At 43.6% G+C, this 27,513-nt stretch overlaps 1 protein-coding gene and 1 long non-coding RNA gene across 6 annotated transcripts in view; one reads left to right on the top strand and one right to left on the bottom strand.

Moving 5' to 3' along the window:
* The window catches only part of LOC128794381 (uncharacterized), a 33,521-nt gene extending 11,230 nt beyond the window's left edge, over positions 1-22,291 (bottom strand). Inside the window, exons 1-9 of one of the 3 annotated variants that reach the window (XR_008433069.1) lie at positions 21,984-22,291; positions 20,497-20,654; positions 15,629-15,769; positions 12,746-12,832; positions 10,225-10,311; positions 9,111-9,165; positions 8,625-8,823; positions 6,248-6,514; positions 2,690-5,173 (exon numbers count right to left, since the gene is read on the bottom strand). This is a non-coding gene — a long non-coding RNA (uncharacterized LOC128794381). The other 2 variants (XR_008433068.1, XR_008433070.1) reach the window with 2 other exon arrangements.
* Positions 22,292-22,766: 475 nt separating this feature from the next.
* Positions 22,767-27,513, top strand: part of FAM120A (family with sequence similarity 120A) — a 48,022-nt gene continuing 43,275 nt past the window's right edge. For all 3 annotated transcript variants that reach the window (XM_053954178.1, XM_053954180.1, XM_053954177.1), the window contains exon 1: positions 22,767-23,724. In XM_053954178.1, coding sequence (XP_053810153.1) covers positions 23,251-23,724 — 474 coding nt within the window. In that variant the 5' untranslated portion in view covers positions 22,767-23,250. The remainder of the gene's footprint in view (positions 23,725-27,513) is intronic.

The raw sequence follows: 27,513 nt of genomic DNA, 5'->3' as shown, positions 1-27,513 counted from the left end.
CCATGAGGATCATGATTTAGCACAAGGATGACCTGTTCCTTTGTGCCTGCATATGGGGCATGTGGGCATGGGGCAATATAAGCAAACATGAATAACAAAACTAGAGTATTCCTTGTTCAGGCAGCACAGCTCTAGCAGGAAAGGACTGGCAGATGGATTAGCCCACACTTCTTGTTCAGATTTAAGCCCTATTTAAGCAGTGAGGGTTTCTGCCTCCTGATCTTGATTCCTATTCTGAGAAAAGCTGCTTTTCTGATACATATCCTGATACAAACTCTCCTTGATAGCCCATAGGATCATCAGTGGAATCAAGCACCTGGTGAATGCTGCAAATACAGGGATGGACCTGTAGTTGCCACCCTTTAGGCATAACTTTGCAAAGTTTGAGTGGTTACTGGACTCATGGACTCCTGTAGGTCAGGATGCTGCTGGCTGAGAGCTGTGGGTCCTCATAGCTGTCATCTGTTCACTGTTGCTCCTCTAATTTTGAGGAAACACAGTGGCTCAAGGAGAAAGGAGTGCTGGGACAAGGGGCTTTACAGAGAAAACTGTGGGATTAAAAGATGGGGTCAGCTGTTACCATCAATAGTCTAAAGGCTTTGAGCTGGTGATAGAACGAGGGGGCAACAGGTAATAGCTGGGTTGCCAGCTGTTTCTGACCGAGGACTAGAGAGGGATGAGGATGAAGACATCTCAATAAATCATGTAAAAAAAAAAAGGAGCCTCCATGAGAAAGGTGCAGAGGAAGCAGCATCAACAAGGGTGGCTGCAGCTGGTGGTGAGCAAAGAGAGACAGAGGGGGACATGACCTCTTCAAAGTAAATTGAAGAGTTCAGTCACTTTACATCTTTCACTGTGCTCTGAGAATTTTTACTGGGTCACAGTCCCCCAACTTCCTAAATGTTTTTTCAATCTTAATAATATTTTAATATCAAACCAAGTAACTAGTGAACAGCTTTGAAATCAAGCACATGAATGCTGTAAATGACACAGCAAAGTGGAAGACTAAGAGAATGAGAATGTATGACTGTGATGACAGTTTGGGATGTCAGGATTATCACGTGATGGCTGGATATAAGACAAAATATGTTTTTTATTAATTTAGTTAAAGCCATCTGTTTTTTTTTTTTCACATATTGTCTCAAATTCTTTCATCTTCTTGCAGTGCCAGAGCTGACCCCTGTTGACTAAGTATCTTGGATTAGGGTAAATTTGGGAGAAAACCACCAAAGGGATTCCTCAAGACAGCAGATTTAAGTGGCCCTTCCTTTATCTGGCTTGGGAAAAGATTTCTTTGGAGGAAAGTTGAAAAAAACTCTTTATTTAACAGGCAAAATATTCACCAGCACAAAAAAATGAACAATATTAAACAATAAAATCTCTCGCCGCTTAGAAGAAATGACAAACTCAGAAAGTCCCCTTTGTGGGCTGTGGCTCTGCTCACTCATTCTGTTGTCAGTCCCTCTGGCCCTGGAAATGCCACAGCCCAGACCCAGCTCACAGGTGTGAGCTGCTGGTGTTCTTCTGGGTTCTAAATTTGTTTATATAAAAATTCCCAAGCTGGGGGATAAGAAAATTCCTTCAGGGTTCGACCCATTCTCATTCATTCTCCACACCATTCAGAATTTTCCACACCTGGGTCTACTCCTGGGTCAGGGGTCTCATCATCTCTGCTGGACATCTCAGCCCACATTCTAGAGAAGTTGCAGACCACATAGAAGAAGCTTACCAGATTAAATACTAGGAAAGAGGTCTCTTTAACATTCAGGGACACTGAACATTCTCAAAAAGTGACTTAAAGAAGGGAAGGGAGAGGGAGAGGGAGAGGGAGAGGGAGAGGGAGAGGGAGAGGGAAAGGGAAAGGGAAAGGGAAAGGGAAAGGGAAAGGGAAAGGGAAAGGGAAAGGGAAAGGGAAAGGGAAAGGGAAAGGGAAAGGGAAAGGAAAGGAAAGGAAAGGAAAGGAAAGGAAAGGAAAGGAAAGGAAAGGAAAGGAAAGGAAAGGAAAGGAAAGGAAAGGTTGAAAAGCCTTATCCCTTTCTCCTCCTCTAACAAACTGGGTGCAATTACTACTAAACCCCCAAAACATGCTACTGGTACAGGCACACAAAGTAGGATGAAGAAACCATAAACCATACATATCTTGAACAGACTCCAGTACCTTTGTACACTCCCTATAAATCATTATCACCAAACCCAGCACAATAGCTATTCTAATCTGTGCCCCTCTACTGTAAAAGCTACGTGTTAGGGACAATATTGGAGCTATTTCTGTACAAGAAAACAAGCCTAGAGACCAGAAAGTTATTAAAACTTTAAAAAAGCCTAGGGACTAAAAACAAATGAAGGGGTCTACCCCAAGAGACATTATGAATTCAAGCAACATAGCTACTGACAGCTTTATCCCATTACAGGATAACAAAAGGACAACAAAAATATCAACCAGTACAGGTTTTTTCCACTTTCTTGAGCCCAGCGTTGGGCACCAAAAAATTGTGTTTGTCTTGGTTTAGGGAAAATTTGGGAGAAAACCTCCAAAGGCGTTTCTCTAGACAGCAGATTCAAGTGGGTCCTCCTCCAACCAGTTCGGGAGAAGATTTCTTTGGAGGAAAGTGGAAAAAGCATGCTTAACAGGCAAAATATTCACCAGCACAAAAAAAAATGAACAATATTAAACAATAAATCCTCTCACCGCTCTGAAGAGATGACAAACTCAGAAAGTCCCCTTTGTGTGGGCTGTGGCTCTGCTCACTCATTCTGTTGTCAGTCTCTCTGGCCCTGGAAATGCCACAGCCCAGATCCAGCCTGGTGTGCTACAGGTGTGAGCTGCTGGTGCTCTTCTGGGTGTTCAGTCCAGAGCAGGTTTAAACAGTTCCACGAAAAAAGAAAAACCACAGTCCAGCAAAATTCTCTGCCTCAGCTAGCTAAATACTAACTAAAAAGCAAAGGAGAGCTCTATCCCGCTGTCTGTCCCTGCTGCAGACAACACAGTCCAGGAGAAGGATGCAGGGGAGCAAGTGCAGTTTCTGATAACAAACTCCTTCTCGCCCCCCCTTCACTCTTGGAACCAGTCCTAAAGGTGCAAAACTTTTTTCTGGGTTGAATAGACGAATGGGGATACAAGAATCAGAAAGTCACCCCAGAACACAAAGGTATCTCTCACTGAATAGGTTTGTACCCAAAAAAGCCCACTCCTTTTCCTTCAGTGAAGAAAATAGCAAGAATCATGTTTTTCCAAGGTTAAATGGGTTCTTTATTTCTATAGGCAGGAAAAGAGTACTTCTCAGTAGTACTACAATTGACTAAAATATCAAAGGATAATTACTTTTTGACCCTATCAAAGGACACCTGTGATTAGCATGTAATCAAACAAGGGCATACAGGCCTAGAATCACCCTGTCATGAACTAATGAGGTATTTTCTAGCCCAGAAAATGCTTCTCATTACCATTAGAGGCAACAGAAAAGTGTATATGATGCTAAGGGTTTGTTCTCAAGTTCTGAGATCTGCATGTTGCTGTAGCAAAACCTAATCTTTTTAACTCCTAATAATGCAAAGCTTTTTCCAGAAAAAAGGAAATTGCATAATTCATGAAGAATGATAGAACTGATGATAGAAGAATTGATGATAGAAGAACAATAATTAGAACTTCTCAGATTTAAAGGCCATGCAAAGATTTTGCATTAGATCCATATGATACAGATGATTTAGATGGCAATGTCTGTGCTATAAACTGAAGGCAAGGCCAGACATCCCTGATATTGACAAGACTGCAAGTCCAGAGTGCCTGCATTCATGACTGGACTTTGATCATCCACAGGAGGTAACAGGAAATCTGCAAAACTGAGAGTTGCAAATGGACTACCACTATTAGAAAAGGAAGTGCAGGTAGCTGGGAAATACCTTTACTTACTTTGTAAACCTTACTTTTGAACCACCTGTCCCCAGAATCATGGGGTAAATCAGGCTATCCTGATCTGGTTTTGGTCTTATATGTGATATTATATCAACAAACAGCACATTGGTACTAGTGGGAATGATTTCCCATGTTCACTGGCACAGAACAGGCTCCAGTGACAGATAGTCTGAGAGACCCACATTACCACTATACCAACAACCAAAGCATGTGCACAGAGAAAAGGACTAAAATTCCCAGGAGAGGAACTAGCAGGGGAAAAAAATCTCATTTCCTGATTTCCATTTATAGCCTAAAATAGCCTGTCTGCTATACCTGATCTTTGGAAAAACAGCGATTATGAAGAATGGTGGTATTCAATTCCTGGCAGTGCTGCAGCACACTCATGGGGTACTTTGAGTTGCAAATTCTGCCTGGCAGAAACTCAGTGGAGTTAATCATATGTAGCAAATTAAACAAACAAACAAAAAAGCTGGTGGGTTTAGGAGGATCTGCAGCAGCTGAATGTTTTCTTATCCTTTCTAGGCAAATGTTCCCAAATTGTAGGGAATAGGGAAGGTAAAGACAGAGGGCAGTTGTGGGTATTCTCAGCTCAGTCAGAGAGAAAGAGAAAGGTTTTCTAACTACTTCTCAGGCTCTCACCTTGTTAGAAAACCTTTCTTTTTCTGTCTGACTGAGCTGAGAATACCCACAGGCAGTGGTGGGTTTCGTATCCAGGATCAAATAACCTACACATGTATCTGCAATTCGTAGACTGAAGCAGACTGAGAAAATTGTCTATATTCTTACAAGAGTTAGAATTAAAGCTCTCCTGCAGTGAAATTGTTGAAGTTAGTCCACCAACATATCAGCTGTGCTCTGACAATGAGGTGATGAACTACTGTATGCCCCAGCTCCTGTCCCAAGGAGGCAGGTGCTACCGAAAGGGCTCCTAAAGCACCAGCTGTGGGTAGGATGTTCACCAGCCATGGGCTGGCATTGCCAGCCACAGACATTTCAAGCAGTCTTGAAGCTAACATGGATTTGCAGCATGGAAAGAAAGGTATAAGAGCCAGGAAGTCAAGGTAGTTTTGGCACAGCTCAGCTGGATGCAGATATCCTCATCCTGAATCCTCGTGGAAACGGCTCCTGAACATCACCTTCTGCAGCACATCCTTCTGTTGCTGAGGAGGTTGCCTATAATATTCTTGCAGAAATGCACCTTTTTGCCATAGTTGACTTCGGTGACATGAAAGAGTCTCAGTCCTGGTATCTTTCTCTCTAAAACCACAGAAAGGGTAAAATTAATCTCTGGTCAATGGTTAGGGTTAAGTTATAACAAGCTAACTCAAGCTCAGTGTAACTAAGCCCAGAACTTACAATAGAATCATGGCAGTTAGCATTTGTGGAAAGGAACACATGACTGCTTTAAAGGAAAACTATTTTGCCATTAGCTCAAAGTAGCTTGTAAAAGCTTTCACTGTGACTAAGATTTGCAGTAACGTTGGAGATCATTCAGCCAAAGATTGTGGTATAATGTCTATTTATGGCTTTAGCATTTTAAGGTTTTTGTGAAGTAAAGCAGTAGCGATGAAGCGGACTCCCTCACATCTGCTATGCCTTGGAAGAGAGCATGTGCCTGCTCAGGAATAAATTAGGAGTTACATATTCAAGAATACATGTGTACGGAGTTAAGAAAAGTTGAATGCTAAACTCTTATCCACCACTCCACAGGCATAAACAGAGCATGCTATAGTCACTTTGTTTGGAAAAGAAGACAACTCTGCTGGCATCCCACTGCAGCATCCCAGAGCCTCTCACCAAAAGGGTGGCTGGCTTCATCCCAGGAGTGGGGAAGGAGAAGCAAAAGGTGCTATTAGTTCAGAGATGTCCCAGATGTGCTTTGTATTATTCCAAAAGGAAAGTAAATCAGTGTTTTTACCGAAAAATGGGCTGTGGAGGTGAAGCTTACACAAGGCTCCACAACTCAAAGATGCACCAAGTTGAGATCCATTACATGTCTTTCCTGGGAAGATGCAAAAAGGATTGTGATTGCAATATCCTTCCTTAGGCAGGCTTTGTTTTTTTTTTTTTCCCTGGCAAGAGAGATCTTTTCTAATAAATAACTGCTCTTTCTTATGAGCTAGCCATTGTCAGTGTCTAGAGGACATAAAATAGATCCTATCTGCCCACAACAGCTCACAGAAATCAACTATCATTTTGTTTTCTTTACTGGGTAAAAGGAGGAAGATGGCTTTTAAATTAGAAATTGAAGCCCTTCCAGAATTGCAATATAAGATATCAAACCAATCATTCTTCACACAGTTACCTCCTACTCCATCAGCTCCTACTTACCACAAAAATTGGTTGTTGCCAACTCAGCTGACTGAATAATTTGCAGTTTCCTATTTGTTAGAGGAATTTTTCCTTCTTCTCTTTTCATTATTTGTCCACAAGCAGATTGATTTGCTTGAATATCTTTTTTCCAAACATGTGTGCAGTAACCATTCTGGAAGTAGCTCTTGCTGTAGATCATTTGTGAGCAACTGGTTGCAAGAAGTTTTCAAACATTTGTCCCAAGTCTATTCAGTCTATATATACACTTGCATCACATGTCTATTTCTGTGAACAAAACATTAAAAGAGCCAGTCTTGAGTATTCTCCCCGAGAACAATTGAAATTATGCACAATTTCACCATTTAAAAATTACTTCATTCCTAGAAATAAGGGCAGGATTCTCCTGGTTGTTTTAACGCTTGAATGAAAAGCAAGGCTGTATCGGAACCCCAGCTGAAGAGTCTAACCAGGACCATGCAAAGTTCTTCTTTCTCCATTTTTTAGATGGAGGAAAGTGCCCTCCTCAGACTGTAAAACACTGTCTTTTAAAAGAAAAGTTGAAAGGAGTGATTGCACTTTTCAGTGGGAGCTGGATTGGGTATCTTGCATCCTCTCAAAAAGAAAAGCATTGGAGTGACTCTGACAATATAGAAAAGGAGGTAAAAGTCAAAGCCCAAGTGCCATGGCACACCAGAGCTAAGGAGCTTTAGAACTTCAAATCCAAGTCTCATGACCTGAAATGTTTGCTTTGAAGGTGCCTGTAAATTACAGACTTGCTTCTGGTTGATATGCCAGGGAAATGCTTTGCTCGTATTCCAGCTACAGTAAACAGCTGCTGCAGCTGCCACTTCAGCACTCTGTGACGTTAAGTAGGAAAAATGGAAATGAAAAAGTCATGGCATTCATGGATGATGATGTTTGTGATTGTAAATGGGACATGGACGGGCATCTCTTCCATTGTTCCTTACTGTCCACTATGAAAACAGGAAGATTTTATTTAAAAATAAAATATTTTTATTTAAAATATTTTTTAATTTAATTTTTTTTTTTACAAATCCACATAGAAATACTGCTAGTGAGAAACCAATTACCGTTTTTTCAAATATGAATTTTGGAAAAGAAGTTTTATTTTATTTTTGCTCTCTAACTTCTTTTGAAATTATATTTAAATCTGTCAGTGCAGAAAAGACTTAGTGCACTGTGCTCATGTCCTTAACCAGCACCATCTGAGATGGACTGAAATGTTAACTCTTGCTGCTCATGAACAACTCCTCAGATAATGCAGTTTGTGACAGAAATAAGTTATTGATGTTAAGCATCAAAGTTCCCTGAACCCAAGGTTTAAACAATCAATTTTAGGCTTGTCCACCAAGGTGGGTGCCAGATGCAGCCCAGTTATGGGGATGGGGGAGCCCCACCCATCTTGCCAAGGTCAGCGGAACCCATAAAACCCATGAGAGCTCTGGCTGCAGCACAGAGTGAAATCACTGTGAGACATTCAAATGAAATAATTATATTGTTGCAATTTGTATCTCATTTTGGTGATGTAGTCGAACACTGCCAATACAGGGCTAGAAATCAATACAGCACAGCTCACGCCCTGTCATGTCACACTGCTGGCCCTTCAGAGTGAGAATCTGTTAACTCTGTACTCAGAAATCAAGTGCCCCAAGACAGGAAATTTATTATGAATCTGAACAACAATAATTTACACGTAGAAACGCTCCCTACTTTTCCTTCCACCTGGAGCAGAACAGGGTTTAAGATGGTTTTACTGTCTGCTGAAGTGAAATTTTACTCTTTGGCAACAGCAAATAAATCCATGTTTCTTCTGCTGAGTTGCTTAACTAGTGTGGTGCTGTATTCATGCTATAGAAAGGCCTGTGCTTTCTTCTCGGAGAAGGCAATACTGCATGCAGGAGTGGAAAGTCTGCTTTGGAGCAGTGGCACAGCAATTTCTGCACCAAGTGATGTGTACAGTATTCCCCCTCCTGTTTGATGTGGATCTCAAACATAATAGAAACTTTAAATTTAGTTTTACTTATAGTTTATGCTGAATCATATAAAATGTGATCAACTCAGAGGCACAGCATTATTTCTTTACACTTTTCACCACTTGCTGATATTTTTTTCCCAGCACTTACGTGCTGCAACTTCACATTTGGTATTGTGATACCAATGGAGTTTGTACCAATAGGGCAAAGCAGTGAGGATGTGCTAGCATCAAATAAACTTTAAAAAATTAAAACTTTGTAAGAAGATAGATTCTTCCCATGCATTTCTGGTAATTAGTACAGAAACCTACCATAGTATACATCAGAGGGGAAAGCTACTATACTAAAAAACCCCGAACTCCGCCTGCCTGACTTTGAATGTGCATGTTCAAGTTGACTACCTCACTGCAAGGGCGGCAGTCCCAAATGCAAGCCCCGTGAGCTGCAGCAGGCAGGCTGTGACCCCAGGCAGTCCCGATGCGGCGCTGCTCCGGACCGCGGCTCTCTGTGCAGCTCCCGCCCGCTCCCTGCCTGCGGCTCCCTTCCACCCGCTGCAGAATGGAATTTTCTTTCAGCTCCGTCGCGCTGGGGTCTGCTTTGCTGGAGTGAAATAGCACAAAATGAGGTACACCAGGTACTCCTACTCTAGAGAGCAGGCATAATCTCCATAATTACACCACAACTGCATGGCAAATACCAGGTAAATAGAGAGCAACTGCATGTTCCTGCAGCTTACTTGTTAATTATGCACCACTACTAACCAGTTCAAAGATAAATTATCATTGCAGGATTTAGGTGCCTGCTAGGGCGGGTCATAATGAAATTCATGCTATTGAAGGCTTGCTTTTGTTGATTTTCCAGTGGAATGGGGAAGGGGAAAAACTCACCTCATTATGCCCAAAGGCTTAAGTGCATATCATGTCCTGGTACAGCAGAGGCACACTACCATACAAAATAACATGGCACAATTAGGAAAACTGGGTGAATAAACAATCAAAAATAATTTCCAAGAATAAATCACTTCTCAAATTCCATTTAGTAATCCTCCTAAGCAAATATGTTTAAAATCACTGGTATTGCATGCAGTAGAACTCCTATGGGTTTCCTGGCTCAGTATTTAAACTTGTATGGGCTAAAATCAGAGGAAAACATCAATTCACCGATGTCACTAGCAAAACTGTCATTGCAGCAAGAACAGGGCTCTACCCATACAGCTTGCCTGGGCTCTTGAAATAGTGCATTTCTTATGGCATCAGACATAGACCACCATGTGAGGCCAGTTCACAGCCTGTGCTAACTCTCCTCTGAGCTGCACTGCAGTATTTTGGACTACAACTTGTTACTTTTAATAGGTATTTTAATAGTATTCAAAAAGATAAAATTCACTTCTCTATAAACATTGCTCTTCTCCAAAGTGAAGATTCCCTTTAAATTATGACTCCATGACAGTTGTTTGGTCAGCCATTTATAATGACTTTTACAACCTGTGTTGGATCACCTTGGGTTTTATTTGTATTTTTTTTTAATTTAATTAATCTCATATTGATTTTCTTCCTGAAAGGTGTTGTTGATGTTTCTGAGCCTTTTTTCTATTGAAGTTCTTGATGTATTTCTTCCCAAAAATGTCCAGGGTCTATTGCAAAGGAAGATGTTGGTCTTCAGGGATTGCAAAATCCAGACTAGCAGAGACAAAATAGCCAACTGTTATTGTCTGTTGCTTATAGAAACCTGAGGTAGAGAATGAGACCTCACTGAAACTGGCTGTGCATAACTGCAGATGAAAACAGCAAATAGCTTCAGATACAGAATGGCTGTTGGTTTGAATGGGTTTATGTTTATGCAATGTACATTGACTTCAAATAAAAGGGAACTTTTCATCTCCAGCACTGTGAACAGGGCAGTCTAATCGAGGCTCCTTAGCACAGCTGCTGCAGCTGATGGAATCCTCTGAAGATGGAAACCTGGACCATAAGGAGGATGAAAAAAGAGAAGGCAACATACCTTGTTTACTTTCACTCATTTTACTCCCTCCTCAGTCCACCCTGGAGCCTCAAGAACTGTTTGTAGGTTCTCCTAGAACACAGGCATCTGCCAAAGTGAATGCAAATGATGTTTCTTCACTCCCAGGGTCTGCTCTTGCTCTCCCTGAAATCTGCAGCAAGATTCTTGCTGTCTTCAGTAGTACCAGGCACAGGTTAACCAGGCCTTGAAAGTCCCTTAATGAAAAAGAGCTAAGAGTACTGAATGGGAAAGATATTAATAACTATTTAGGAGAACATGGTTTCCTTGAAAGGCTAATTTTCTTGAGAGTTACCCATGAAAAAAGAAGTGTGATCAATGGAAGAACAAATTAAAAATGAAGAATCTCTCATAAAACCAGACAGTGAAATACTGCATTCAAGAGGACAGTCACAAATTAAAAGAAATGTCAACATATCAAGTGGCAGGAACTTCAGAAGGCATTTTTTTCCCTCATTTCCACAGACATTCTTCATGAGCAACATCAAGAAGTATAACATGCTAATAGCTAATAAGAGGATAGGATTCACTAATTTACTAACTTAATGTGTATCAAAAGAATAGTTTTTCTGATTTCATTCTTTATTTTTTAGATCTAACACTAAGCTGAGTATTATCAAGTAGACAAAACTGCCTAGATTACAAGTCATTACTAAAATAGCCATTTTAGAATTAAGATTGCTTTTTTATGTTAGATGTCTCCTTTAGGTTTAAGGAATCACATACCATTTATCCTCATTACAACTCAGATTTCAAAAAAGAAATCAGGAAGGTATCTTTGTGGACATGTGATGTTTTGCTAAAAACAGTGTTTTGCAGAGACAGACCTGTCATGATCTTAAAATCTGAAAATGTTGAGGACTGCAGAGGGAAGAGGTTACCCAGAGTGGGATACCAAACGTTTGGCCAGATAAAATCAGAGGAGACCTAATTCAGTGTTGGCTCAGTCCTGCTTTGAGCAGAAGGCAGGAGCTGATCTAAAGGCCCCGTCCAACCAGTATTTCTATGGTATAACTCAGATTTAAGCCAGTGGTGTTATGAAAATCTTAACACAGATGATGTCAAACAACTAACTTAATATTCACACACCAGAAAAGAGGAAGGAAGACACACCTCCCCAGCTGGCTTGTTTTCTCAGAGCCAACTCCTTGCCAACAGGACACACCACTGCAATGTGTCACACACTGGTATCACCTTCCTGTACTCATATCTCAGCCACAAACATGAGGTGTTGTGATGCCCCTTTAATGGGGAAGGTCAGGCTGTTGGAACTAATGGTTTTGTGGCACATGGAGCAACATTTGCAATTGGGGAAAAAACAATCTCACGCTGCCAAGACATCAATAATTCCACTTTCTTGGAAATATTCTGTCACTGTCACCGCAACATGTAAAGTTCTCATGTAAATATGACTTCTTCCATGGAAAAAGGCGTGGTTCAACACGCTTTTTGAGGACAAGGACCTCTCTGCACCTGTTTTGTCTCTCCTTCAAAACCATTTGCTTCCAGTCACAAATTTTCAGAGCTGCAGCCCCATGGGGGTGATACTCGTGGTGATTTCAGTGAGAGACAGGTGTAAGCAGGGCTGTCCCATGGTCCCCACTCAGTTGAACCAGGCAGACAGGACACAGTGAAATCCAGCAGGGAATGGCTTTCTTTGGTTTATTTGCATATTTTTGCACACTGTATCTCATTGTGTGAATGCCTGTGTGCCTTACACTGTGAGAAAACCAAGAATTTCCTGATCTTCCTTTATACCACACAGTATTTTTCATAGCCTTACAATGTCTTTTATTAATTTACTTTTAGAAATAGACACTCATAATCCTTTCAAATTCTGCATCTATACAACGTCAAGTATTTCAGTGAATTTTTCAGTCCATTTATATTCCAGCTGCCTGGTGCTGGAGTCAGATATGTGGTAGTCGTACTGCAGACAGTAAAGATGTCCAACCTCTCTGCAGTTCTCCTTGCTGTAATTATTGATCTCTGGGGAAAACACCAAAAAACTTTTCTGTGAAGCCCGACTGTTTAGCAGAAGGCAATGTCACCAGTGGGCTTTTAGTTTAAAAAGACAGCCATTGTCCCTCCACTGAGGAGGAGCTGAGATTTATTTTTAACTATACACTTTTCTATACATCATGACAAAAAGCTGAATAATTCTATTTTCATTTAGGAGGAAATTACAAGACAAATAAATAGTCTGATAGATTTTAGATAAGAGCTGCTTCCCTGAGAGCAGGGGCTGTTGCAGTGTGGGTCCATGACAGAGATAATCTTCTTTTCCCCAATACTGTCAGCTGGACCAATATATTTTCGAGAATTGCTGCACTTAACTGAGAGTTCTCCAACATGATGTTTCTGCAAATTTAGATTACTCTCTCTCGGTCAGCACTGAGATTAAGAAGTCATGAAGGTAATCTGCATCATAGTGATATTATAATATTGCTATGAAATGGAAAAATATCACACATCTGTTTGTATTCTCCAACTTGAGACATACCTTTAGGAAGTCAGTGTCTGATGACATGTTTGGGCAAATGATGCTTTATCTGTGTGCTTTTTCCATGCATCATCCTGATCTGGGAACCTGAATGCCATAAGCAGAAAGCTATGTTAATTGTACAGTTTTGGAAGTCAGTGTAGTCCAAAACATGTTCTTCAAGACCATCAGCCTCACAAGGTCTGCTCCAGAAGCTAGAGATGTTCTGAATCTGTTAGAGGAATCACAGAAAGTGTTTGTAACAAGAATCTCCAACAAAGCATCTTGGCCTTACAGATGTGACATATTTCTGTTTCCTAAAACTAAAACCCACTACATGTGTGAACTGCTACTGTAAACACAAGTGCAAGTAAAAGACTTCTACTGTTGCTGGATTCCTCCTCTTCCTCAGTTTAGGCAGTCAGCAAAATTACTTTCTCAGTATTGAGTTACATTTAAGAATTGTTAACTGTGATGTAACTTAGAGCAAAGACAAAGTCAAGTCAAAGGGATTTGCTTCAGCTTGTGACACTTCAAATAAAGCCTCTATATTTGTTTAGATCATAAAATTGAAAGTATGAAATCCAGAGAAAATCATCATAAAAGTATAGAGAAAATATATGCTACAAAAATATAAGTTTCTTACTAAAGCAGTTTTTATGGAAATGCTCACAGTTGAGTTAGTGTAATTTGCTTCTAATTTGGGCTTCGTTCTCCATACTGTACGTTAACAAACTTAAGCCACTTAATGCCAAGTGCCTTACACATTTTTTTTAAATTAAATTTCTCCAAAGAATCACATTACACGAGCATTTGCCAATACAAAAAGCACACTCAGAGATTCTGGGTAAAGTCCAGGCACCCCTACAGTGACCAGTAAAATTCCCATTGAAGACATTATTCTACTGTACAGATCTTTGCTATATATGGGTAATAAAAAGAATCTTGTCACTTATGAATTAAGTTCTTCAGTACACTAATTCTAAGTACCTCAGCTCTGAATGAGCTCCACACTAGCACTTACCACCTCCCTTACTAGATAAAAGCAACGCTACTTCAGAGTCCAATAATGTCCATTTTCAGGTATGTTTATAATTGCTGGAATATGCAGCAGATGTCAGTTTAGACAAGCTTCCTGCCTGTAGATAGAGGTAGGTACTCAGTCTAATAATCTGCAGTTTTACTACAGTTTGAGCACAGGATTGCCTGCACTGAGCTCTGGGAGAAACCTGAACCATTAGAATTTAGGGATCCTCTTAACTGTTCACTAATAAGTTATAGGTGATTAGTACATGAAAGTAGTGCAAAAATTAAGAAGATTTAGGACAATCTTTATGATCATTAACAGAAGACCAGGTGTAACAATTTACTTGTATTTCATTTTGAGCTATTTTTTGTCTGAGATGCTGAAGTGGGTAGTTCCGCGATTCTTCTTCTGACACAGGTTTTTAGCATCATTTTTTCTTCCAGAACTCAGCCATACATTACTGTGGGATTTGATGTTTGGGGAAAAAAAATCGATCAAGTCTTCTCTAGGCCAGCACTGCTCAGCAAGGGCATGAGCAGGGGGGTTTGAGCTGATGCCAGCTCCTGCCATGGCTCTTGGGACATCACCATCCTGCAGCTGCAAGAAGGACAAAGGGCTGAGGGCTGCTTGTTTGCTTCAGTGCAAAGTTACTTTCCTAAATGGTATTTTTTTGCAGCTCTAAGATGTTACCTAGTTACCAGTGAATCACAGCCTGGTAACCACTCAGAGAATTCTGGGTTTATTTACAACAAGGTAAGTGACCCCGAATAAGTCAGGCTGGGGACACTTAGGCTGTCCAATTGTACAACAGGATGAGACTCACACAAAATTTATTTGAAGTGTTAAGATTAAACTTGCGGTATGAAATTCATTACCATTAGTCTTGACAACACTAATTCTATTTAAAATCTGTTGAACTGGTTTAAATTTAAACTTCAGGCTCCCTTCACCTGCAACCCAGCCCTGAAGCTGTCAAACCCTGTCTTGTCCATCCCATGCCAGATTTTACCATTTAGTTGGAAGATTGCTATTAAAAGACTGTAAGTGGATACAAAAAAAAAAAAAGGAAAAGGTGAGATTATCCAATTACCCAATTCTGCAAGCAGCTATGTTTGCTTGCTTCAGTTTTGAGAAAGATTAGTTTCCAAAATTTAGTTTCCTGACGGGGCTTAATCCTCCCCTTTTGTGGCTCTGGACCATCCATCCCTCCTGCCTCCTCCAGTGCTGGCTAAGCGGGGTTGCTAAGCGACATGTTCTTCTCTTCTGTACTTTAGCAGAGAGGAACAGATCAAAGACACCCACAGCCCTGAATTATTTTATAAATGAATTTAAAGAGACACTCTCCAGTGCTGTATTATATGGGGGGAGATCAAAAGGGTATAGTGAGAGTAACTGGAGAATTAAGCTGACGTCTTCTGGAAGATAAGAATGCTCTCATATATGAGAGCTGTGTAGTATTTACCTTTTTTCTTGGTGGTTTTTTTTTTCTTTTTCAGAACTTGATTACAAATTTTTTATGCTAATTAATGTTTCTAGTTTCATGGTAGTCAAGACACTGAGCACAGGCCAGGCTGCATGTGTGTACAACTTCCAGAAGTCAGGGTTTCTGCCATCAAGTGACAAGCTTGCAGGGTTTAACTCTTTTCGTCTCTTGCAAAAGAGATTATCTATTATACAAAAATATTTAATTCTTTAATTTTTAAACACTTTAAACATTCCTGACTGATTTTAGACAAGAAAGCCACAGGACAAAGTTCAAGTGATGTATCTTTAAAAGAATAAATGAAGCTATGAAGTAACCAGTGTAGATCAGACAGAAAACCTATGACACCAACATCTCAGATTTTGCTGAAAAGAATGAAAACCAAATGACTAACCTGTAATTACAAAAGCTGGGAATACACAAGTTTAAACATCGTCTTACAAGATCTTCACTTTCCTGGCATCAACTCAGCTCGGCTGCTCTGTGCAAGCTGTGGGGTTTGTAGGAGCAGGCTGGCAGCTGAGGCAGGTGCTTGCTGAAACAGAAAAGGGAGGAATTATTTGCCCTTGTATCTACTCAGTTTCAAATACCATCAACGACGTAAAAGGAAAAAAACCCTGGCACTTGGTAACAAAGTGCAAGAATTTTTCATGACTTTTCATTTCCAAAGCTGCCATGGCTCGCACAGCACTCAGAAAACGGAGAGACACACAAAAAACACACTTAAAACCTTCCTCAGACAAGCAAGACAGACAATTTATATAGAAAGTAAAACTCTTAGGTAAGTTTGCTGCAAAAAATTGCATGTAAAATTATTCCCACATGTGAATCTCATTGTTCTGTACCAGCCACCTGAGCTGCACAAGCAAATGTCTCCTTTAAGGCTGTTTCAGGGGTTTGCTCAGGCAGAGGTGCTCTTGCAGCTCCAGGCACAACACCGCTGGGGAAGGAGTGCACAGAGGATCCCACTCTCTTCACCGTATGCCTGGTCAGAGAGTGGAGCAAGCTCCTCACTCTTGTCCTAGGCCAGCAATCTCACATCAAATTGAGGGTAAATTTGTGAAACTAATACAGTCCAGGACTATAAAGTGATTAATCTCACATAAATCTTCACAAAAAACAAACAAACAAACAAACAAACAAACAAAACCAAATAGCATTAGGATTTGTTTACATGCATTTTATTTTCCAATGAGAAAACAAGCCTCCCTTTTGTTCTTGCATCATTAACAGTCTCTTCCAAATTCTGACCACTTAGGTTTGGCATGTAAAATCCACTGTACTAGAGCTAACCTACATTCTTGTAAAAGCATGTATTTTAGAACAGGGCTCAGCCAGATTCCCCATTGGTAGATATCAATTACACAGGCAAGATATGTGCTTTACTCTCACTGACAGAGTGTTTTATGTATAAACATCTTGACCAGCACTACACTGCCCATGGATAGCACATTTGGTGTGTTTTGGCTGAATTTCTGAAGGGGAAAACTGTGACTTGCACTCTAAATATTTTTTCTGGAGAATAGATTGCTCCACACACTATGAGCATCTTGTACAGAATACAAGTAAACATTTGGGAAGGAATTTCATGCTTATGGCAGGTATTGATTTAGTAGCCTTGGAAACTCTACTCCCTTGGACTCACTGCACAGCACAGCTCTGGCAGTGTGAGCTCTGCAGGCCGGCCACATTCCCACCACCTCACTGCTCCTGCTGCAACAGCAAGGAGAGAGTCAGAGAACCCTAGAGCTGAATGGCTTGGAAGGGACCTCAAAGATCATCCAGTGCCACCCCTGCATGGGCAGGGACATCTTCCACTATCCCAGGATCTTCCAAGCCCTGTCCAACCTGGCCTTGGACACTTCCAGGGATGGGGCTGACACAGCTTCTCTGGGCAGCCTTTGCCAGGGCCTCACCACCCTCACAGCCAAGAATTTCTTTCTATTATCTAACTTAAACCTGTCCTCTGTCAGTCTAAAGCCATTCTCCCTTGTTTGGTCACTCCAGGTTCTTGTAAACAGCCTCTTTTCATTTCTCTTGTAAGCTCCCTTCAGGTACTGGAAGGTTGCAACTGAGTCAGCCTGAAGCTTCTCTTCTCCAGGCTGAACAGCCCCAGTGCTCTCAGCCTTTCCTTGCAGCAGAGGTGCTCCATCCTGATCATCTTGGCAGCCTCCTCAGGACTTGCTCCAACAGATTGATGTTCTTCCTGGCTGTGCAGGCAGCTTGTTAGCATCTGCATTTCTGGTGAGTTTATTCAAACATTCTGACCACGCTGTGTTCAGGGATGCAGTTCAATTGAGCTAGTATTTTATTTTAAAGGAAAAAATATCTGAAGCAGCATTGTTGTAACAATTTTAGTTAATTTTTATTAATATTGGTAGAATTTTGTTTAATGAATGCAAGTAATTTTGATTCACTGCTTCTCTTTCTTTACTTCCAGAGTGCTGCAACAACCTGTGGTGCAGCTGGGCTGCTGGATCCCAGATGTCAGCAGCCAGGGCTGTGCTTGGGATGCTTTTGACATGTGGGAGGGCAGTGAAGGCCTTTGAGAACATTAATAACATTACTTGATGCTTCTACATTGCTGTGCCCGCGCCTGCTTAAAGCTCAACATAGACTATGAGTAATTAGTGATCTGGATGTCTCTGAAAATATCAGCAGCAGCATTTAAATCATCATTAAAATACAATTAGCAGCCCTTTGAACAGAATGCTGTCATTCAGAGCAGTCTAATTGGTGGCTCGTGGGCCAGTTCTGGACAACAGGAAGATTGTCTGCTTCTCCAAATGCACCAGCTCAAGGAGCACCCTGTTGCAGGAGTGGTGGCTGTGCCTCTGGGATGGACATGGGAGAGCCATTATGTGACAGGAAAGGCAACAGCACAAAGTATCCCTTGTGTCCAGGCCACTACTTTGAAAACTCTGGATTTATGGACCTCATTTCATCCTGTGTGCTGATTCAAGCAGGTGCAGCACCAGAACTTTATACTTTGCAATTCAAATAAATTTAAATTTTTTTATACTTCCATTTTAGACTCTGCAGCAAGAACTGTAGGGATGAAATATGGGCAGACCACAGTAAGACAAATAACTGAGTGATCCACACCTACGGGTGGCGCGCTGGCAGACTGCGTGCTGCTGTGCGTTTGGTGTGCTGCTGTGCGTTTGGGCAAGATGAAGAGGTCAGTTGCTGTAGCAGACTGAAAGTGAAGGTCTGGCATGGATGGTATTCCCAAACCTGGCAGCCCTACCCCACATTTAGGTAGCTATTTCTACTACTTCCATGCCTGAGATACTTGTGTTAATTTCATAAATGCCGACAAAAATGACATGTTTTAAAAGTATTCCAAGTGTAAATAGCTGCTCTTCTGAAATGGCCACAGTAGATGTATTTTAGCTCAGATGTGCTCTCGCGATACCACTGGCAAGTGGATCTTATCCGTTATAATATTAACCTGTAGAATTCTATTAGTATCTTTTTGTAATATTATTGATAGTCTTGCAAAAACTGCAGTAGAATATGCTTTAAATACTGGCTTTTTGTATGTTTCACACAACTGCCACAGGAACAGCAGACTACTGTTCCAGTTTTTGAAGAAGCAGTGCTACTGCTCCCCAGCAGCTCCCACTGCCTGCTCCATAATGCCCTTATTATTTATGCTTTTTCTCTTGAAAATTCAAGTTTAGAACTTAAAATTTTCATGCTTTTGTCTCTTAAAACTAATCAAAGGAAGCTAATGGCCCTGATGTAATCTGTGTAGAGTGTGCTGTGGCTGAGCATCCAATCCTGTGAAAGCACTGCTTGTTCTCTGAAAGGAGGAATTCTTTCAGCCAGCATCTTTGCCCCCTCCTCCTCCAGCCTGCTTCTCCCAGGCACTCAGAGGACTCACTGCCAGTCATTTTCTTGCCCTAAAAGTTTGCTGGAGCAACACCATCATACTCCATGTTACCTGACATATGCCAAGGGCCAAACTCCTCAAGGGTTGGCCTCTATGGACAATCAGAAATTTTGAGCATAGCAGTGGCTCTAGTAAAGTATGCTACCTTTTGAATCATCTTTTCTTTGGACTGGTGGTCCCTAGAGAGCTGATGCAGAGACCAATAAGTGTTTTAAATAACTCAGTGATGTGCCTTCTACATTCACATCTTTGTCCTAAGAGGAAAATCTTCCATCTGAAGTATCACAGATATTTAAAAAAGTTATTTTATGCTTAAGCAAGGTGGTGTTTGTTGATGTTTTGTGGAGATATCTGAACATGAAAAAACCTCCTACTATAAATGTTGTGTGCTGGTGTGTAGTTTAATTGCAGCAACATAAGAGACAGGAACAGGATGTCACACATGGTAGCAAATATGATACAAAATCAGAGCAAGATTGCAACAAGTGACAAATTTTTTCCCCAATACTTTTTCAAACCTCAACATTTTTTCTTCAATTTATTTTATTTTTGCAACTTTTTTCGACTAAGTGACAGGCATGCCTAGAACTGCAAGTGCTGAAGTAGCAATGCAGAAAAGCACCTGCCCATAGGGTGAGCCCATGGCCACTTGTAGAAGTGGCAGTGAGGTAAAGGGTGGGAGCTGTTCTACAGCAGCAAGAATGGGGAAATTCTGGGGCAGCAGGTCTACAGCATGATGCACCAGGCTGAGAAAAGAGGAGAAATATTAAAGGAAATTACACTGAACAACTGTTTCCCATGGATAACGTATGTATCTATTCCTCCCAGGCAGACGTACCTTTCAGGTCACAGTGGCTAGTCTTTTCCGCAGTCTGTGTCCATGATCATCTTGCTGTGCAACTGACCTTCCTTAACAGAGGAACCAAGACTAAACTGATAACATTCACCTCTGTTCTTGCTCTGACATGGTTATTCGTTAGTTCTTCCTAATGACTGTTCAGTTCCTTCCTTTGAGGGAGCCACTCCTAATTTGCCTCTGTTCAGGTTGGATAATGAGTCACTGACTTTAATACCAACTGTTATTAACCCTTCCTTTACACAACCAGCATCTGGGAACTGTGGAACACATTGTGCCTCAGTGCTAAGGAAGAAGATTGATGAATCCTGCAGCCTTTCTGCTGCTGGTTGATGAAAAACACTTTGTTTGCCTTATGTCTTTGATTAATTGCTCTTTAAGTCTAGCTTAATCTACCTGCTTTCCAGAGTAATTTTGTTTTCCATAAATTTAACTTATTTTCCACTGTCTTCTTGTCTGGCCAAACTTTTAGTTTATATTAAGTAAGTTCTGGAAGCACCTTGCTTACCCTTATGCTTTTCCTCTCTCCTCCTTCTCGATGGAGAGCGAGGGCTGTGTTTGTGGCTGGGCACAAGCTGGCAGTGCTCAGCTCTGCTGCGCCTCCCTGACTGCAAGGATGCTGACAGTCAGGCTTCTGGTGGCAGATGCTCTGGACTAGTTTCCTTCCTAAACAACAAAACAGAAAAAAAAAAACAAGCAAATTTATCATCTTTTATTTATAGATTATTTGGCATTCTTATGACCATTGATCTTAAAGACCCTGTGAGACAATTAACAAAAAGAAGTGAATTCTTCTTGACTCAGTTATTGCTCACAAGGCTACTTACAGAATGGCTTGTTTCTGATCAAGCTTTGCACTGTTGGAGCATTGGATAGATGCAGGGCTGTCTGAAAGTCTGATTTTTAGACACCTCATAGATGGCAGTACTTGTTATTTTGACCAAATTTTGGTGATTTTTAGGATATTTGAAATTCTGAAGTTCTTTCTCCTTGATCCCCTTTCCTTGTATTAGCACTATTGGCCTGTTACCATGTTTTGTGTGTTCCTCAAAGTGTTCCAAATAGTTTTATGATTTCAATGTTACTATAACATATCTATTCTTATAGGGTAATCTAAGAATTCTAAGGGAAAAGTAGTTCAGAAAGAGACCAGAATATTTACTTAGGAAACCACACTCTCAGATTACTGCAAAAACAGATCTCCAAGAAACATGCACTTGTCATTGATTACTTCCATAGCTTTTCCAGGATTCTTTATTCCATCATCCTGATGCTGCACCAGTTGGGCTCAGACACACACCCATGGCACTCACTGCTTGGGAGTGAGCTGGCCCACTCCTGCTGCAACAGCTATTCCCTGCTGGGAATATTTACTGTGGGTGCCAATCCAGCCTGACTGAAATCTCATTAACAATATACTTTTCCTCATTAATAAAATATTAATGTGAACATACAGCATCAGCAGCTTGACACTTCCTGTAGTTTTCCAACACCTGAACAGCAGAGAACTGCTCAGGTGTTGTGGTATTATTGCAATGATAAACTTTGCAGGAAACCTCTGGAGCTCAGGCACCTTAGCCTTTTAAAAAATAACTTCTTCTGGTAAAATCCAAGACAGTTAATTCCTCACTGCCCGTGCAGTGAAGAGCAGGTTTCTTCCAGTAGTTGATACTAATGCTCATTTATGGGTTTCTTCCCTGGTAGTTGATACTTATGCTCATTTACCAGATATGGCAACAGTTTGGCTGCCCTGTTGATGGCAGATCTCAAGATGCAAGCAGTTGCCACTTTAAGTATGTCTAAGGTGAAAAGGCTACCACCTCAAGTCTCGTGTGCAGTTTCAGATGCCACGATACAAGAAAGATCTTAAGCAATTAGAGAATGTCCAAAGGAGGGCAGTGAAGATGGTGAAGGGTCTGAAGGGGCCCTACAAAGAGTGGCTGAGGGCACTTGGTTTGCTCAGCTGGAGAAGGGAAGATTGAGATCAGACCTCACCAGGGGCTGCAGCTCCTGCCGAGGGCCAGCTCCAATCTCCGCTCCCTGAGACAGGGACAGCACCCAGGGAACAGCTGGAGCTGGGCCAGGGGAGGCTTAGGGTGGATATCGGGGAAAGATTCTTCCCCCAGAGGGTGCTGGGGCACTGAACAGACTCCCCAGGGTTTGGCCATGTCCCCAAAGCTGCCAGAGCTCCAGGAGCATTTGGACAACACTCTCAGGGGTGGGATTGTTGGGGTGTCCTGTGCAGGGCTGGGAGCTGGACTTGATGATCCTTTTAGGTCCCTTCCAGCTCGGGGTATTCTACGATCTGGAAGCTTTACCACCAGCAGCAAGCGCTCAGCCGGGAGAAGCCAAGCCAACCGATCACTTTTCCAGGAGGCGCTATGGCCAGGTCGGGCGCGGCATCAGGCCAGGAGCCCCGCGGCGACCCGCCGGAACCGAACCGCTGCGGGAACATTTCTCCTGCCCTGTCACGGCCGAAAACCCCCGAGCAACAGGTGCCCGGGGCGCCGCTCTCCCGAGCTGGGCTCGCCACGGCGGCCGCGGGGCTGATGGAGCGCCGCTGCCCGGCAGCACGGGGCTAGGACCAGGCCAGGCCGATCCGGGCCGAGACCGGAGAATTCTGCCCCGGTTCCCGCCGCCGCTCCCCGCCCCCGCCCCCGGCCCCCTCCCCTCCCCTCCCCTCCCCTCCCCCGCCACTCGCTTCCGCCGTGCTCCCGCGCATGCCCGGGTTATGCAACGGCCCCGGCGGTCGGGCCGGGCCGGGCCAGAGCCGCAGGGCAGGGCAGAGCAGGGGGCCGTGAGGGGCTCCGGGCTCCGAGCACGGGCGGCGCCGAGGGCGCTCCGCTCTCCCCGCGCTCCCGCCGCGGCTCCGCGCGGTGTGTGAGTGGCAGCGGCGCCGCCGCCAAGTCCCGCCCGTTCCGCTCTCGCTGCCGCAGGCGGCGGCGGCGGCGGGTTGGCTTCCTGCGCGCCCGGCCGCTCCCCCGCCCCCCGGCAGTCGGAGCCGCAGCCGCCCGGATCCCCGAGCTATGGCTCTGTGAGCGCAGCACATGGCGGCCGCGGCAGCCATGAGCCCCCCACTAATCCATACAACTCCCCCCTGATCGGCCACCGACGGCAGCCAGCGCTCCCACCCGGCTCCACCGCTCCCACCGCCCGCCCGCCGCCGCCGCGCCGCCCGGCCCGAGCCCAGACCCCGCTGCTGCTGCCGCCGCCGCCGCCGGGCCCCCGCTCGCCCGCCCGCCGCCGCCGCCCGGTCCTCACCATGGGAGTGCAGGGATTCCAGGACTACATCGAGAAGCACTGCCCCAGCGCCGTGGTGCCCGTCGAGCTGCAGAAGCTGGCGCGGGGCAGCCTCGTGGGTGGGGGCCGCCAGCGGCCCCCCCAGACCCCGCTGCGCCTCCTCATCGACGCCGACAACTGCCTGCACCGGCTCTACGGCGGCTTCTACACGGACTGGGTGAGCGGCGGGCAGTGGAATCACATGCTGGGCTACCTGGCGGCCCTGGCCAAGGCCTGCTTCAACGGGAACATCGAGCTCTTCGTCTTCTTCAACGGCGCCCTGGAGAAGGCCCGGCTGCACGAGTGGGTGAAGCGCCAGGGCAACGAGCGCCAGACGGCGCAGCAGATCGTCAGCCACGTCCAGAACAAGGGCACCCCGCCGCCCAAGGTCTGGTTCCTGCCGCCTGTCTGCATGGCGCACTGCATCCGCCTGGCCCTCATCCGCTTCCACATCAAGGTGAGGAGGAGCCTGGGGTCCCCCCCGCCCGGGGGTCCCGGCGCCCCCTCCCCGCCGCTCCCTCCCGGCTCCAAGATGGCAGCGGGGGCTGCCCGCGGGGGGAGGGAGGGCACCCTCAGCCGCTCCCCTCAGCGCCTCAAAATGTCGCCCAGACCCGCGGGGGCGGCACAACTTTCGGCGGCCTCAATCCCCGGGGTATTTTGGTTTATTTACATGGCGTTGCCCGCCGCCTCGCCAAAGCCGGAGGCCGGGAGGTCTTGGCGGGGCGACTGGCAGCGCCCATGGCCCGGCCCGGCAGCAGGGCGGCTTCTGCCTCCATGTTCTTTCGCTCCGTTGCCTCAAAATGTCCCTTCTTGCCTTGTGGCCTGTAGTACGGCAGGGGAGAGCGGGTGGGCGAAAAGCATCTCCGTAATTATTGAGGGGAGGAAATAATAATTAATCAGTTTAGTTCTCGCGCAGGATGGATCTGCAACAAGTTCCTGGCTGAGCCGAGGTGTTTTAAACTTGGGCTGAAGGGGAAATGCCTCGCTGCAAAAAACACAGAGGTGCTACTTCTGGCTTTATGGAGGTTTTTGTGTTTGCTCAGCGTTTTTTCAGTATCAACAAACTTTTAAAACCAGTTGTAGACTAACTGGCTCTTTACTCTGTAACAGCAACACTTCTAGTTTGTGCAATCAGCAGTGGCAAGCTGACAGTCCTTCTTTTAAACGCCTTATTTTGAGGGGCAACCTCAGTTTTCCCGCCCCACAAACAGCTCTTCATGTCGGAGCTAGGCTCCATGGCATCTTGTGCTCGAAGGCTAGTATTTCAAAGGTTGCAGGATATCCACGTCGCATCTCTCCACATGGCGTTCCTGATTTAGGATGGTTTCTGTTCAGCTGAGCGATTGTGTATATTGAAACACAAGACGCTGGAAAAGCAATCCCAGGGATGAAGCTGCAGTTTTCGGAGTTGCCTGCTCACCTTCCTGCTGGGGAGAGAAGAGCAGCAGGAGGGAAGCACATACTCGTAGGCTTTATTATCTTTAATTGCTCTTCTGTGTAGAAAAATATTGCGTAACCTTCGGAATTGCTCGGTCACTAGCAGCACCTTAATGTTACTTGGCCTTTCAGCGGATTAGAAACATTCTGGCTGGGCTGCAGCCCTGGGGGTAGGGAGGCCTCTCTCCAAGGAACTCAGCCCACAGGTGGCTTTGGGTGAAGTTTCTCCTAGTTCTGCCAACAGGGCGGGAATCATGTTGCTCCCTCGTAGTGCCCTGCTCGCTGGGCCAGGCCCATCCGTGGAGGAGCACCGAGCTGGAGCACAGCCATCCTGAGTTCAGTCCACTCGGCAATGGAGGTCCCACCCCGTGGTGGCTCCGGCCGTGGTGGGGATTGGGTCACCAGGCCGGGGCTGCTGCGCCAGGTAAAGCATGTGTGGAATGAACTGGAAGCGGAGGCGAAGCTTGTTCTTGCAGGTAATTGCAAGGCACGTGCAGCTCTGCCAAACGTGATGCCTTGGGCTTGGCCTTGGTTAAAGTGAGGAGGTTATGGCCGTGTCTGCTGCAGTCATTTCTCCTGGTCATCGCAGAAGCCAAGTGGTGTTATGTTTTTTGGATGGTGGGAATTTGCAGGATAAGTAAAACATTCTATCATTTGAACTTTTGGGGACCTTTTGTAGCTAAGAAATAATGTTGTTCTTTCAGCAAAAAGTTCTAGGGCCCGTGCGGTGAAGGTCCTTACCTTGACCTGTTTGTGGATGCATTATAAATCTTCCTCATTTGTTATTGAGACCTAGAGATCATTAGTAAAAACAATGAATGGGGTAAAATAAGGATTTTTTTTTTCTTTTAATGTGTTAGAGACTTGGTTTAATGCAACATTGAAATGCATAGTACTCAACAGGAAGCCAGCTGTTTTGATATCAATGGGAATTTAGTGGTTGCAGTAGCTTTGCGGTATGTTGAAGTGGCTGTTAGTTTGTTAAGCATTTTCTGTTACAGACCTGACTCAGGTACATTAGATCTGAACCGAGTTGCTGCATTTCACAGTGGTATTACCTGTAGCATTTTGTTTACTTTCCAGTGCAGCTGCTTTAGCTCGTTTATGGTTTCTTGGTGACAGGCCTTATTCCTAATCTCTGGAAGCAGTTATAAGAGTGTAAGCACACTTATACTGTGTCCCTTTTCTGTCATTAAAAAAATACCCCAAACTTGCAAAATCTTGTTAAATACAGTATCCCCCCAGTTTGATGGAGAAGGTTTATGAGGTGTATATTTATTTGTCGGTGTTGGGTTAGCCCTGAGAGTTGGCAGCTTATTACAAGACACTGAGGGGTGTGGGGAGAGAGGTTGCTGTCCACACCACTGAGCTACCACCATGCATGTCCCAACTGCACTGGTTCTTTGCATTGCTCAGCTGTCCCATTGGGGATGGGAAGGATATCAGCAATTTCTTTTTGATGCCTCATTTTTTTCAGTTGTCAAGAAACTCGGCTGATAAATCTAGTTGTAATGGATTAATTGTCAGGTTAGGAAGGATGTTTCATGGTTATAGTGGTCACATGCATAATACACATCAAAGATACTGCTGAGCTTAAAGCACTTCTCTGCTGTTCTTCTTCTCTTACATGATTCATTATATTTCTAAACCTGCTTTGTTACATGTATCTCTTTTTCTCTAAATCCTCCTTCAGTTTTATTCTCTCACTCTGGTGTAGCCCTCCTCATGGGCACAGAGCAAATGCATCTTGAAAATGTGATTTTTATTTACATGTATATGTGATTTTAAAAATCAACATATGCATAAAGCAGTTGTTAAATTGTAGCATTTTCTCACTTTGTTTTGAGAACTTGGGTTTGAGAATACTGATTGACTTTAAATATGAAACTGATTTTCATATTTTTAGGAACATTTGAGTCTGGAGTAGATTTCTGTGTGAAGCAAGGAACTGGCCATTAATTTAATCAATTTTGGTAGTTAGAGAGGAGAAAAGGTAATGTCTTCTATCCAGAACAATTATAAATCACTCACAGGTGGTTTCAGCAGGATGTAAAAATAACAGGTTCCTCCAGGTTATAACAAATATCCTGCGGGTTCTTAGTTTCATCGTGACCTGGTGGTTTTCAGTTTGGGGAGAATAATTCTTAAAATAAACTTTTATGCTAAGTAGGTTTGCTAAAATTTAAATATTTAGGCAGTGGAGTTCTTAATAACTCTAATACTTGGGGTGACTTTTGTTCTCAGTACCTAAAGGTGCTCATGTGTATTTACTCAGGCAGGATTCTCTCTTTCTGAGCCAGCACCATTAATGTTTATACAAGATTTAGACTTGAAAATTATTCCAATTCCTGGCTGTGATTTCCACCACATCTCTCTCCTTGGGTTGCTTTTGAAGCCTGCATATTCCTGAGTACCTCTGCATTTGTGAGAGCCATGAGGTATATCTCTGACTCCCATCTTGTTAGAGCTTTATGGGTTAACTGTACTTTGGTAAATACAACTCCTTTCCTTGTGATGGTTCAGTTATTTGAACATGGATTCTGGTATTCCCTGAACACACAGCAGGTTCGTGCTGGGTTAAAGAGCTCTATAAAATGGGGAGGGGACTGGACGCTGTGGAGGTAGAGGAAATAACTCCTAGAAAATCAGAGGAGCTGCACACAGAGCTTCCTCTTGTGTTATCTGCACACCCATGTCACACCTAGTGCTGCAGAAGGAGTTTTCACTTGGTTTTTTTATAGATCAGAGCTCTTTGTGAATGCAGAGAGGTTGGGTTTAGAGATAAGGACATAATTTAAATCTATCTACC

Source organism: Vidua chalybeata, chromosome 12, assembly GCF_026979565.1.
Source record: "Vidua chalybeata isolate OUT-0048 chromosome 12, bVidCha1 merged haplotype, whole genome shotgun sequence".
Classification (NCBI taxonomy): domain Eukaryota; kingdom Metazoa; phylum Chordata; class Aves; order Passeriformes; family Viduidae; genus Vidua; species Vidua chalybeata.
This window is presented reverse-complemented; position numbering and strand designations above follow the sequence as displayed.